Source organism: Rhipicephalus sanguineus, chromosome 1 (genome assembly GCF_013339695.2).
Source record: "Rhipicephalus sanguineus isolate Rsan-2018 chromosome 1, BIME_Rsan_1.4, whole genome shotgun sequence".
Lineage (NCBI taxonomy): Eukaryota > Metazoa > Arthropoda > Arachnida > Ixodida > Ixodidae > Rhipicephalus > Rhipicephalus sanguineus.
The window spans coordinates 58,255,091-58,269,956 of NC_051176.1; the positions used below are offsets into that span (position 1 = coordinate 58,255,091).

Consider the following 14,866-nt stretch of genomic DNA (forward strand, 5'->3'; position numbering starts at 1 on the left):
CCAGTGGTGCTGTACCGTGAAAGCACCTTTAAAAAAAAAATCCACACTGTCCGTTTGTAATCTTTTGTAAAGGTGGTTTCACTGCAGTGGAGGGGTGCTATACCGTGAATACACCTTTCCAGGAAAAATCCGCACTGCCGCGAAGCCCCACTTCAAGGTTAAATGAACATATTACCCTCACATCAATTCATCATTTTTTACTTGTTGTACCAGCTAATATGCTCCAAGTGTAGTAAATTTTAAAATGTAACATACTTTACAGGTTATCACTTGCATTCTACCGAAAGCCAAATCCTGCTACTATTCAAAGTTGCTTCCACTTCCTTTGAACCAAAAAGAATGACATTTGCACATGCCTTGTTACAATTAAATGCAGGTTGGTTCGGTCATGACAAATATGCTCGTTTTTCTTTATAATGTGTGATATATACTATTCGAATTCGATTCGAAATTATTCGACCAAAATCACTATTCGCTTCGAATTCGCTTCGAACCTAAAATGTACTATTCGCACAAGCCTAATATTGCGGACTAATACATCATTTGTCGAGAGAAGAGGGAGCGATTTTCAGCTGACTTTGAGAATTTATTGTAAATTCCAGGCCGCTCGCTTCGCTATAATATTTGGCTCGCGTGTTCTTGGGAGCCTCGACTACCGATTGGCAGCGCTTTTTGACCCTGCGCAAAAAGTGTTGCAGGGCCCCTTTAAAGTTTTGCATGAGAAGGACAATCCACCTTGACCAGTGCAACAACAAAGATCCAAGGTGCCAGAAAAGATGCAACATCACGCAACTTACTCTACTTCCAGGTAGCGTCCTGAGAGCCTTGATGGCTTGCTGTACTTCATCCTTCTCTTCAAAATAAAGGTAACTCTTCACTTTTACAAGTCGCTGTGGAAAGAGAAACACAAAAAATATTTTAAACATTGACATAACAAAAAGAATAAAAGAAAAAAAATTACTTATGTTACATGGGCAAATATTTATGCATGTTTTTTTCTCAAATCTTTTGGATTTTCTAAACATCGTTATATAGCTAATTTGACCATTGTTAACTTGGAAAGTAGACTTGCCCTCTGGTCCCAACAAGCATATACAGTATTGTCATCAAAACAGGAGCTAACTTATACCCCTGTCACACGGCAAATCTAATGTCATTTACAGCTAATGTCATTCGTTTGTAATGTCATTTGTTTGCTGTCAGACGGGGAAACTAATGCCATTCGATAAAAATGACATTTCCTGTCCAATGAGTTCCCGAAACACATTCGCATTCTATTTCGGACCAAATGCGTAGTCTCGACGCCAGGGACCTTTTAGGGAGATAACTGTTGACTTATGTATGCGTAACTTTTGTAATTCATAAATATCTTATTCTTTACTAGATTAACTTATTACTACTGGTTTGATCACGTAACAGCACGCACGAAAGTTTCTAAAAGAAAGCTACTCTCAACTACAGCGGCTGGACGCCGGCCATGTTTCATTTGTGCTCTCTTGTTGTTGTCCGTATCGCGGGTGCCGATCGTCCGATTGCACGTGTTTTGGTGATCAAGGTGGTGACTACACGAATTAGCTGCCGCTGGCTGTCTCATTTCTGCAGACGGAGTGTCAGTCGTGCTCGCACGCTTTAGTTCACCGTACCAACGCCCGGTCATATCGTCGGCCATGTTGGTTTTCGATTGGTTCTTGGCTTGACTTCGTTTGTGTCGTACAGCTGTGGCAAGTTGTGTAAAAACGGCTGCGTTTATGTTCTTCGAGCAGTTTTTTAGTGATAGAAAATTATTTTCGAGGATACACGCATGGTCATCATTTTAAAATGACATTTGTTTTCGTCGTGCGACAACAGGCAGGTAAAATGACATTAGATTTGCCGTGTGACAGGGGTATTAAAGTACCTTCAGAGCACACTAAATCTGAAGTACTGCAAATCTGCAACGCAATAGAGCAGGGCTGGCACAAGTGTAAAACTGAAATAAAATATATAGCACAGTCCACATTGATATAGTCATCAGCAGAAACTGCAGGGCAATGACAATAATTATTCAGGAATGATGTAGCAATTATTGGTGTCTTTGGCTTATCCATTTATCAAAACGTCACACCGCATTGGCCAAATGCCTTCAGAAATGTGTCCCTGTGAAACCATGACTGTGAAACCATGTCAACAGTGACCAAAAATTCGTTTGAACATAGAAGTACTTGTTGTGGGCTAGTTGGTTATCATAATGAGGGAAATTCTAGACGCCTAAAACACTGCAAGAAGAACGAAGAAGCATAGGGAAAGAGCATCACTCGCAACTGATTTATTCTCAGAAGAAATGCAGAGAAATGAATATATACGCCGCACCACACATGCGCACACCGCACTGCATCACCTAGTCACTACACATCAAAAAACACGAGGTCAATAGAAACGCATATCTAATCAAGCAACGACGAGCAAAATTGGAACTCGGACATGTGCAAAACCACTGGTGTGTCACTTACACACAAGTCGCCTTCCTTCTTTATCCAAAAAGCTTCCATTAATTCCCGGGCCAGAGCATCTGAGCTTTTGGCAAGAACAGAAATGCTTGAAAACCTCGCCTCACAAGAACAGGAATGGCAATGTGCAGGCAAATGTGCTGCCGAATTACTATTTCGAAGTGACAGCTCATGTTCTCTAACTCTGACGTTCAAACACCGACCAGTTTGGCCGATGTAAACCCGTGGTGCACCTTAGAACCAATAAACTACGGTAATCAAAATACAGGTGCGATAAACAAGAACTGCATGCCTGCAACTAAGGGAACCAAGTGTAGGTACGCAGAGTTCGCTAGTTACACATGAACTCTTCGTGCCAGTGTTCTGCGTATATTCCTTGCCGCTGCACAAAGAACACTTCCTGGGAATTAGCACCAGCATAATCCTTTCGTAGCCTTTGCCCCGTGTTTGACCCCTTTGGCATGCTATGTCATCATGCGTGTTGAACAGGCATGGCTAACAGCCACATTTGCTTACCCTGTCCTTGAAAGCATCTGGAAGAGAGAGCTGCCCTTCCTTTTCTTTTCTTCGCGGCAGCTCGATGAGGAAGCCAAGTGTGTCTCCAGCACCGTAACCTCCGTCGTGGTAGTGGTATCCACGGCTCTCATGAAACTTAGTGCCTTTACGAGACCGCCAGGAGTAGCCAAAACGGTCATACCCCAAGGGAGCCTGCAAGTTGCCTGGTAGCATGGGGCAAAACGATGAAGAAAAAAACAAAAACAAATGGAAAGGCAAAGGTTACGTGCTTCAAAACTGTTGTGAGCATGCCTGATTGTTACAATAACCCGACCAAAATGAGACCCAGACCAAGTTAACGATGTCTAGGCAAAATGTACTGTGTATCCTATGCAACCAAAGGCTAACTTGGCAATCTAACTTCAAAAGTGCAAAAGTTCTAGAACCCCATCTCAACTTATGCTCGGTCGCCATAGTGAATTCATATCCAATGACATACTGCATGTGCATCAGCTTAATTTGACGCTCCATGAAGGCTTATTAAAGTTAATTGTCACGTCCCTACATAAAATTTGAAGAGTTTATTGCGATGAAAAAGTTGTTCTAACTAACAAATAGCCAACGGCCATAGTCAAAAAAAGAATGGGGGGGGGGGGGGGTGTTATATGGCCCTTCACCAGCTTTGGGCCTTGTAAGTGAACGAGCGTGCCACACGCACCATGCAGTGGTGATTCTGTGTGCCTGCAACTAAAATAGCTACAAGGCGTGAAAATGACTAAAATTTAAAACAGAAAGACGCATCATGTACACTGCAGCGCAAACTAGAGGTGTGCACGGGCTCCGGGTAGCCCGAAAGCCCGAGCCCGACCCGGCCCGCGGGCCGGGCGGGCCGATGTACTTTCACCTCGGGCCCGGGCCGGGCTACTTGGAGCTTTATCGGGCCGGGCTCGGGCCCGGCGCAAAGCCCGACTCAAGCCCGAAATATAGAGAATGAACGGGAATTGTTTTCCAGCACGCATACAGCGCCTTTTCCGCGATTGCCCTTTACCGCTTTTCCTTTCCATTCGCTACTTTAAACAAAAGGGGAGCAGGTAAAGCACTGCCTCTGTTGCACTCCGACAAACAGAGAAGTAACACCACCTGAGCTAGTGACGGCGCCACGCGACTGTTCCGCGTTAGGTTTAAGGTCAAATCCCATATGAGTGAAAATGCACGCGACAGCGACGAGCGACCCGACGTAGATCGCCTTCGTGCAAGCGGACGCTTGCATTGGCATACCCCATACACGTGACGGCTTTGGCGAGCGAACTCCATTGTTGCTGGCATGAGGCCGTCTACTTGTATAGCAAAAGTGCCGCGAACAGTCTCTATTAGAAACTGTTCGTCGTGTGCCGTTTGGTCATATTCGATATGCTCAATAAAATGCCAAATTACCGGAAAACGATGTTTTGTTTTCGCAGCAAACCTTCAAAAAGCCGGGCCGGGCCGGGCCGGGCCCGGGATTGTGTTTTCGTACGTCGGGCCGGGCCGGGTGGGCTGGCAGCCCTTTGCCGTCGGGCTCGGGCGGGCCTTCGACAATGTCAGCGGGCCCGGGCCGGGCTCGGAAATATGGTCCGTGCACAGCTCTAGCGCAAACACGCATACACTGAAAAATGAGGGTACATGATGCCGTACCAACTAGCAGAAGTCAAGGTCACAAACACAAATGACCTGCACAACACGCACTGCTTACAATGTTATGTGACTTCAGCTAATACAACGTACAATGTGCAATACCACCACTGAGAAACTGCCAGATGCAACATAGAAAGAGATAGAAAAAAAAGGAGGCGGGGCTTATCACGTCATCATGACATACGTAGTCCCTACCTATCAGTGTACGGGAGAATTCAGGGAATAAATTCTGCTTGTGCTGCCTTTTGCATGCATGCTCAATCTAAGCACCTATCATTTGGCTTGTGAATAACTACCACAGCCACCACCAGGCACAAGTACCTCGTGGTCTGTGCCCCATACATGCTAGAAGACAAATGAAAAGACACGAACTTTGAGTAGCATATCACAACTCCTCCCTCTTTCTCTTCCCATAGATTCCACAGCCAGCTGGATGGTAGCTGTGCTTTCAAGTTGCACCTTTATTATTTGCAGTGATACCCCATCACTGGAATTTACTCAGCCACAAGGTGCACTACCATATAAATCAAGCTCCCAATACAGCAAATGCTTTTAGTGAGAAAAAAAGCAAAAAACTGCAAATTCATTTCATAAATACTATAAAATAAAGCTTCCAGAGGTTTCCCACTCTTTTCATCGTCACATATAGCCTTCTCTTTTTTTTTCACTTTGGTTAGTTAAAATTTTGTGTAATTTGGACTCGGCAAGTGAGCCCATTAAGTTTAAATTAACAAGCTTTTACTGCAGAGACAATGTTGCAAACAAAAAATGAACGACAAAGCAGCAGCCACGGCTCCTTACCAAGCTCTTGAGACCAGCCAATACGAGTGGCACTGTTCTCAGGCATGTCCTCAATGGTAGCTTCATAATACCAGGCACCCTCTTCCACACCTGCAAGGCACAAACAACATAGCTAACGCTGGTTTTGAGTGATTTTTAAAGGGGTCTTGAAACATTTCTACAAGTAAACATCGAATGAGCATTGCTAGCCTTGTTATGGCCTGTACTGAGCGCTTTATGTGAGCGTGATCACGCCACAAGAGATGGATGGACGACAAGCCGGTCCCCTAAAGTGCTCAGCACTTGAAACAATCCCGTGCTCTTCTCCGGGCCTTTCAGTTTCCCCAGAGTTGGTTGTGACGTCGCCACGTACATCTGGTCATGTCAGCAACAACCAGAACTTGTACATCTGCTTGCAGGTGCGCACGCTCCCTGTTCTTCCTCCTCACACAGTGAGGAGCAACACTCGGCCAGGAGGAGAGACGAGACAACAAACGGAGCATGGCGAAGGAAAGGGCAAAACAAGTGAAGGCCGCTTTTGGGTCACCAAACTCGTGTAACTCCGTCATTGTGGCACCGTTTCAAAAAGTTCTCGTGGCTACGCATTTGTTGGAGACTCATGCACAACTGCAACACCGCAACCAAATTTCGACCTCTGGTTGGTTTGGGGTTCTTTAATGGCGGATGCAGCAGGATTGCATCACCACATGCAGCAATCAAAAGAAAACTTTTTAAGGCCAGACCGCAGTGTATCCAGCGCTGGAGATGAAGGTTGCAGTTTATCCTGGAGCTGTGTTCAAGATCGCTGAGCGATGTTCGAGTACATCCGAACGAAAGCCATCAAGCTATCAAGTGCCTTTGGACATAGTATAAGGGCCCATTTCAAAGGCTCTCTATGATGGTTGTGACATTTTATGAAGATAACACTTGACCCCCCCTTTTTTTTTGGCCTTCTGGCAAGTGGGACCAATGCACGGGTAAATAAATGGTCGTTGCACCATTTGATACTTTGCCCGTTCTAGGTACTCTCTCTCTCTCTCTTTTTTTTTTCAATTTTCAGTAATTATAAGTCTGTGAGTCGACCTATAAGTCTGTGAGTCGACCTGTAGTATTTGTTTTTATATTTATTCTCCTATAGAGAGAGCCAAGTGCTACAGTCATAACAACAAAGCACTGACGTGACTTTTTTCCCTCATGATGGCATTTTCATGTCATTTACATTGCATTCCTTTTAGCAAACAAGCCGCCATCTCATAATTATACAAAGGATGCGGTTAACTTCCTTCTTCGAGAAGTACAGTGAAACCTCGTTAATACGTACCTGCCGGGAACGCGGCATAACTACGCACTAAACGGTAGTACGCATTAAACACCAAGTACAAATTTGCCTCTCCTAGCGTACGCCATCGCCTCCAGCAAATAAACAGAGTGCCACAGCAAATATTGCCTAAAGTACCCACCGCAAAGCCTTTTCTTTCTTTTTGCCAAAGTGGAGAAAAGATCCTGGCACACTCGCACGACCGCCCGATAGCGCGTAGTGGCGACGCCGAAGAGCATTTCGAAACTATTGCAGGGTCCGGGATACGCGGTCAACGCAGTGACCGACAGCGACAGAACGGACAGTGTCTGCTTTCCGCGGTATATGTGCGTGCGTCTAACCGCGATCTGCTACTAAACGAAAACTGACACAGTTCCAGTGAAACGCGGTACGGCCGCGTGGAGCCGATCGTCTCCCGGCTAGTTGCGTGCAGCGCGTCGCCTACTCGGCTCACGCCGTCACTACCGGGCCGCTTGCTGTGCCACACGCGCGCATTTATCGTGGGAATGTTGTTCGTACCCACTTCGCTCCAGATCGTGCACAGATGCGGCGAGTAGCTTGTTCGGTTAACGCAGCGATGAAGAGGTTCATGCAAGCGATGCGCACTCCGCGATGCTCTAGCGGTCCTGGCAGCGGACGGAGGCGCGTTGGGTGGTCGCCTAATAAAAGCGTGCAGTATGGTTACACCCGCGCTACGCTTGCTGTATCGTACACGTGCGTTTAGTGTGATAGTGTCAATCCAGCGAGGTTTCTCGGCGCCAGCGACCCGCAACGCTAACTACGCAACAGCGATCTGCTTTCGCTTCTACAAAGCGGTGCGCGCCTGATGACGGCTTAGTAGCGTTTGCTGTCGGGCTAGTTGGTACATGGCTGAAGTTCTTCGTCCCTGCTCGAGCATTTGTGCCATTAATTCAACTTCAGCCTTGAAGACGGCCGCGCACAACGAAGCGGCAATGATCGGCGGCCCAGCGCGTTCAGGTTGTCGCCTAATAAAAGCGTGCAGTAGGCTTAAAAAGTAGCGCTGCGCCGCACGCGTGCCTGAGCAGATAGCTGAAGATACTTATTGTGATAATGCTGTCGGCGATAAGTCATGTCGGCGCGTTCGTCGGTGGCCGCCACCTCGCCTTCGTTCTTTCCCGATGCTTACCCGCAAAGGCGTCGCCGCAATCGCGCGGAAGTCGGAATCGGGGATCGACTGATCTGCGCACTTCTCAAAAAGGCGGAAGACCTTTGGCGGCACATTCTGGCGTCGGGAAGTTGAGCGGCGCAGTAAAATTTTACGGCACAAAAAGTTATCGCGGTACGCAGGGTACGCACTAACCGGTAGGCATAAGGCGAACCACTACGGCTTAAGCGGTCAGCGAATGCATTGGGCTCTATGGGACTCGGTCGGGGATTCGTCGCAACTACGTTTTAACCGTTAGTACGTTTAAAGCGGGTACATATTAACGAGGTTCGACTGTACTACTATGTTTCATTACGTTTAACTGCAACAATATGAAAGAGTAATTTAACATGTGCATAGATGAACAGCCTTGCACTGTTTACCTATGAGCCCTCTGAGATTCAGAAAGATAAAGCATAAGTAATGTCACAAGAATGCTTGAATGCCACAAGCACAATGATTAAACAATTCCATGTACAAATCACCCACCTTGCTGTTTAATTCCATGCACTAATCACTATTCTCAGAGTGGCTGAATGATTGCAGTGTCAGAGTTACCACTAGTGATCTTCAGAGCAAACTTTATGAATTTACCTAAATGAAACTTTCCAACCTGCCACCCTATTTCAAATACTACCATATTTACTTGAATCTAAAGCGCTCCTTTTTTCTAATAAAACTAGTCCAAAAATGACCTGTGTATTACACTCGAGTACAAAACCGAAACCATGTTTGTGGCATTGACAACAACCTACCATCGGAGGGGCAGGTGTAGTGTCATCGCCATCACAAAATGGTGACAGGGCACATTTTACTGTGGGTTCACGTATATTCATTGCTTCTTTCACTGCAACCAGTGTGCATCACAGCTGTTCCCAATGAAGGGTTGATGGTGGTGCGCTGCTTTCGTTATCAAAGCTAATGCCAAAGACAAATTATTTTGCACACTGAAGATAGCTGCAAGATAGCTGCATCACACCTTTTTTGCCTGTGTCCATGAGTGGCCCAAAGGCAGAAGATCTTCAGCTGCACGTCAGCCACAAAATGTTTCTATGGGTCAAAAACGGGAAAATATCTGGAGCTTGAAGACAAGCCTGCAGATTTTCTAGAGCAACTTCATGTAGACCGAGCTGCTCTAGGCAATGACCCTTGAATTGGCACATGAGTGAAGCCTATCTAGATATGATGTTAAAGCCAGAAAAACTGGGTCACAGAAGAAAAAAAACTGCCAAGAGATTAAATTTTCCATTTTACTAGACAAATTGTGTGTGCGTCTTTTTTTTTTTTTTTCTAAAAAAAACTGCCAAGAGATTAAATTTTCCATTTTACTAGACAAATTGTGTTTGCGTCTTTTTTTTTTCTGACTGTCAACATAGGGATATGCCATAGTTTTCTTTTAAAAATCTGGTAACATAGCATTCTGGAATATTTTTATTTTGAACTTGCAAAAATGCGGTGCACGTTAGATTTGAGTACATACTGCATTTCAATGTCCTGAACGAGTGCAGGCAAAGCTTGAGCAGCAGAATGTATCGGATGCGATACATTCAACTGCTTGCAACAACACAGTGCAGCTAGCGCTGCACTCACTCGATATCACCATTGGCGGTAAATAACCACGTGGAGTCACAACCTCCTGTTCTGATAACGAACAAAAAGGAAACTGACCATGGGTTGCCCTGACCATGCAGTAGCCTTTCTCCCCAGTCACACTGAGCCGGTCATCTGAGAGCTTCAACTGGGGTGCTGGAAAAAAAATGTATAAAAAAGAATGCACATTAAAAAAATGACAATGTGCCATAATGTTATCGCAAAACTAGGAGCAAAGGATGGATGAGGCATAAGATTTATGGGCAAAACATTATCAAGTTATACGCCGTCTTCAAACTGCACAACTGAACACAATACAAGACTGTCTATGCTAGATCTTCCCGGGCCCAGTGTTCATAAATGATGCAATTTGAAGATGACTGTTCACCAGATTACCCTGTTCAGAGCTTTACTGCAGCTGCCAACTATGAACATCAGTCACCCAAAATTTCGGGATCCCATAGTGTACTTTCCTGGTATTGCTAATACAAATCACCATACAGTAGAACCCCGCTGATACGTTTTTGAAGAGACCGTAGAAATGATGATGACAAGCCCATGCCAACACGACGGTGGAAACAAATGCCGATCTCGAAGGCCCTAACCAATTACGTCTGTAAGGTTCAGAGAAACCAGCGAGCCAAGGGGAGGCCATTGGTGCCTGTATGTCCGCAACGTCGCCCATGCAAACAAAGAGAAAGCGCGGGAGTTGCTGACGGCGGCCACCGGGGCAATGAACAATGTCACCATTACTGGACTGTGAGGTCAGTCACCGGAGGCAGGTTGACGCCGAGAGAAGACAGTCGGTGGCGGCATGCCGGCGTTGTTAACTGAAAACTCTTCCCAGTGCGCGCTACCACGGAATAACTCGGAAGGCCACCCCTCCTCTTCGGTGGAGCCCTTTCCCCACATGTGCAGCTGCATGGACGCTAGGAACAGGCGTGCCAAGGTCGGCGAGACCGCATGACTGCAAGTGGGGAAAGTGGGTACTGAGGAAGGGACGAAAAGGCTCGACCGTGGGAAGGGCAGTCTGGTCTGAGCGGTGTTACTGCTAGGCAGTGCTCGGGGCTCCCGAGGTTGGACGATGTCCAAAGTAGCCGGCCAGAAGTTGTAAATACCTTGTAAATATATGTTCTCGTAACCACTTCTGTATATAAAACTACTTGCTCGACAATCTCCAAGCCTCTGACTTGGAAGTCGCCACAACGACCGTCTCTGACGGGGCACCTCGAGTGCAAGACTTCACTAGTCTGGTTGTCAGCCTCTGGCTGAATCGCGATCTTCGGATTGCGGGTGAAACACCCAACTTTACTACGTGTGATGAGTGAGTGTGAGACCAGTACGACGGTGCGGTGTACTCGGTGCTGTGCTGTGGTGTCGCGAGTGCTGCAAACGCGGTGGTGTGACACGACAGAGGCACCACGCAACAGACACGTGCGGCGTGTTGAAAAGAACGACGTCGGCGGGGAATGGCACGTGTAAGCGGACGAGGGAAATCGGACGAGAACCAATCAGATGGTGACACGGCAGACGGAGGAAGACGACGACGGGCTCGAATGCGGGCAGTCGGACTTGGAGAGCCCGGAAGAAGGACACGCTGGTGCCAGGGTCAGTGTCGTCGGCTTACGGAGCCGAACACGAAGGGCCCGACAGTGTCGAAGGGTCTCCAGACGTCCTCGGAAACGGGCATTCGTGGGTACGAGGCGTTCCCGCTGTCCGACCAGCTGGACCCGATTCGTGTGAAGCAGGCTTCGCCGTCCCGGTTGGGGGAGCGGGTTCCTGCTGCCGGTTGCCTGCCACGGGACGAGTCCGAGTGCCTATCGCCAACCTCCGTGTTGCGTACGTGGGCAGGGAGGTCGTCCGCATGCTGCGCCTGAGGGTGCTACCTGCTACGACCTCTGCGACGACTCGACTCCTCGTCCGCTCTACGAGGGCCCTCGCCGCCAACGCAACACCTACCAACAACGAGACCGACGCTCACGTCCACTCAAGCGTCGTTATAACCGGTGACTGTCATCCTTTCCTTGAACGGTCCGCGGAACCGTCTTTGGTTAGTGCACCGGTCGCTATAGTGTTGACGTAGGCTGAGCTTGACTCTTTTGGTTACAGTTGCTTGTATTTTTTTTTGCCTTTCTCATTTTCGTGAGTGATAAACTTATTTTTGTTGTGTGTGCACTAAAAAAAAAGAATGGCTCCTTCCTTTCCCGGTCAGAGGCCTTGCCTCAACTGAAAGAAACCACGACACTAAACCTGCGTAACAAATTGGCGCCCGCGACAGGATGCCAATTTGTTGGACGCGACAGGACGTCATAGACAGCATTTTTTCAATACAAATCGCGAAGGCTAAGCGTAGCCAGAAATGTTTTCAGGGGGGGGGGGGTCAACCATACTTTATGTATGTTTGTGCGTGCATTTGTATGTGTGCGTTTATATCATACACACGCAAAATTGCTCATTTTGGGGGGAAAACATTTGGACCCCCCCTGGCTACGCCAGTGGTTCGCGGCAACTGAAAGTATGTTATGCATATGCTGCTTGCGCCACTCAGGCGGCTAATCTTGCAGTCAAGCTAGGCTAAGCTGCCTAAAAAATCAACATGGCCGCTCTCTTCCGTGGTCGCTTGGCCGGCTCGGAGCGCACTTTACGACACATCATACGGGAATGGTCCCGCAGTTGCGATGTAACAGCGGGGCTCCCAATACATTGGGTCCTATGGGAGCTATGCCAGGACTGGCAGAAAACGACGTAAGAGCCGGGAAAATGCATCAGTGAGGAACGTAACAGCGGGATTCTACTGTAGACATTTTACAGTACCACATCCATGGACATTGCCATATTTCATCACAAGGCAGTGCCCACCACGAATTGCCTTCTGATCAGCATTTAAGGTCGACTTTCATTAGAGCAAACATTGATAAAAGCTGCAGAGGCAGCGTGAGTGCAGATTTCTTTCTATGTTCTGTCTGCACAGCAATCTTCCTGCCTACAAGCTTACCAGCAGAAGGCAAAGAATGTAGTAGCCAGATGTTTGTTTTTACACTTGATATTCCAATCTATGCACCAGTGGATTTTGCAAGTTGAGGAAAACCAAGACTATTATGGCCATTATAGTATGTACAACAACTTCATTCAGGAATAGGTGTGTGTGCATGTGTAGAAAATGCCTGCTTGCAATTTGATTCAGCAAGTGTGGTTGGTTCCAGTATTCATCATTCTCGTCACAAGCTTTAAAATGGCTTTCTGATCACTCACAGTGAAAATTAATACATTCATTCCAGCAAGGACAAAAATTTTGAAAGTGGTATAAGTCCGTTGTATTCGAAAGGAGAGAATGCAGTGATGACTTGCGTGCTTATCAAAGTCCAACGTTTTGCGACATTTTCTGCCAGCGGGGCCCTAGGACTATGTTCTGCAGGCAGTGTTAGAATAACAGCCATTGCTGGCATATGGTTACAGGTCAGTGCCAGTGAATGACTACCTTACAGATGTGGTTGAGCTTCTGCTGGCCTTGCTGAAAGGTGTGCACGAAGGATGGTCATAAACACAGTCACCCCTTGTGCAATTGACAGCTTAAGCATACAAGCCTGAACCCACTTTTTTATGTCTGTGTCACAATTCTTGCAGTTTATGACAGAACACATTTTATACTGATGCACTGCCGGCTGTTGGCAGCCGATGCCTGCTTTCTCCAGATTCAGAAGGCATTCAATGGCAGGGCACCTGTGGCACCCCCTGGTGCATGGTGTGCAGTCTATTCACCGTAAATGGTCTACAACAATCAAAGCTAATGAAGATGCAACTTGGCGCAACCTTCAAGGAATGACAATTTTCACATGTTGTGTGAAGATATTAGCTTCTGGACGTATACGTGTGAAGCATGAAAATGTGAGAATAGAAAATGAAATGGAATTTTGCAATTTATGGGCTGTAATTGCAGAAAACTTATTCAGAACATAAACATAAGCTGTGTGAATTTTAATACAATTGTAGAAAAATTGTTAGTTTGTCCACATATTGAACATGTATGATTTGTATGCCTAAAAAATTTGACACTTGCATGCTACCTAAAATATTAGTTTTTTTTTTCTCCAAGTATAAGTTGCCCTTGGCGAGCCCCTAATCAGGGTCCATTGGCAGCAAGAATGAATGAAGAAGCTCTTCCAAGAACTTAGTTTGAATCGACAAAAGGTGCTAAACGAGACTTAAGTAGTCTTAAATAAAGAACCACATGTGACATGAAAAAAAAAAAACATTTTATCTGCAGCCTATGCGTGTAGGGCATTGTAGGCTGAAATCGAATGCTACAGCCTACCAGTGCCCGTTCGACCAATGCAATCCAGTGAAACAATTTTAGATTGTACGGCTCTGCTGTAAAAACTCAAAATTTTTCACTGATGCCGTGGTCTCTACACTTCGGTTTACAACTGTACATTTTGTTATAGATACCGAATAATTCTACATACACTCTGTGAAGTAGACACACTTAATCTGAGCAAAAGGTTAGCAAAGAATTACGACTGTGACTGAACTGAATGCTTACCTCTGTCGTGCATGGCCAAGAGCACAGACGATGGCTGCAGTTTACGGTAGAGCCACGCTGGAATAGGCTTCCCTGCACAGTCTGTGCTTTCGTCAAACTCCTGACGAAACGGCGCATGAGGATCGGGCTCCGCGAGGATGTACCGGTAGCCATCCTTGTTGTAGGGATGGTCAAGGGGGTAGCCATTTGGTGGTAGCTTGGGCATCACCAAGTCACTGAACAACACAACAATTGGTGGTGCTATTATGTAGAGTTCTAAATGCAGCCACAGCACCAGACTAACCTAAAACTGCAAAGAAGCTCTTTGAAACTTATTCGCAAACAGACGGCAAAAAACCTGGCACTTGGAGTAGTATATTGCTGGCAGACAGGCACTTCAACAATGATGACAATGCACAGAGTCACAGATTGCGCAAGAAAAGAAAAGAGAAAGACGATAATAATAATAATAATAATAATAATAATAATAATAATAATAATAATAATAATAATAATAATAATAATAATAATAATAATAATAATAATAATATCTGGGGTTTTATGTGCCAAAACCACGATATGATTATCAGGCACGCCGTAGTGGAAGGCTCTAGAAATTTAGACCATATGGGCCTCTAGCATTTTGCCTCCATCGGAATGCAACAGATGCAGCCGGGATTGAACCCGTCACCTTCGGGTCAGCAGCCGAGCACCGTAACCACTGCTCCACCGCAGCACACAAGGAGAAAGAAGGCAATGTTCACACTTTTCAAATGTGAGACACTTACCCACTATATATGTAATGCCTGAATGAAAATGAAGGTCATCAGATGTACTAT

At 46.3% G+C, this 14,866-nt stretch overlaps 1 protein-coding gene across 3 annotated transcripts in view; it reads right to left on the bottom strand.

The window, feature by feature from the left end:
- Positions 1 to 14,866, bottom strand: part of LOC119391727 (set1/Ash2 histone methyltransferase complex subunit ASH2) — a 94,893-nt gene that overhangs the window by 22,226 nt on the left and 57,801 nt on the right. For all 3 annotated transcript variants that reach the window (XM_049414414.1, XM_049414413.1, XM_037659384.2), the window contains exons 9-13: positions 14,049 to 14,263; positions 9,587 to 9,664; positions 5,457 to 5,546; positions 3,003 to 3,205; positions 798 to 890 (exon numbers count right to left, since the gene is read on the bottom strand). In XM_049414414.1, coding sequence (XP_049270371.1) covers positions 798 to 890; positions 3,003 to 3,205; positions 5,457 to 5,546; positions 9,587 to 9,664; positions 14,049 to 14,263 — 679 coding nt within the window. The remainder of the gene's footprint in view (positions 1 to 797; positions 891 to 3,002; positions 3,206 to 5,456; positions 5,547 to 9,586; positions 9,665 to 14,048; positions 14,264 to 14,866) is intronic.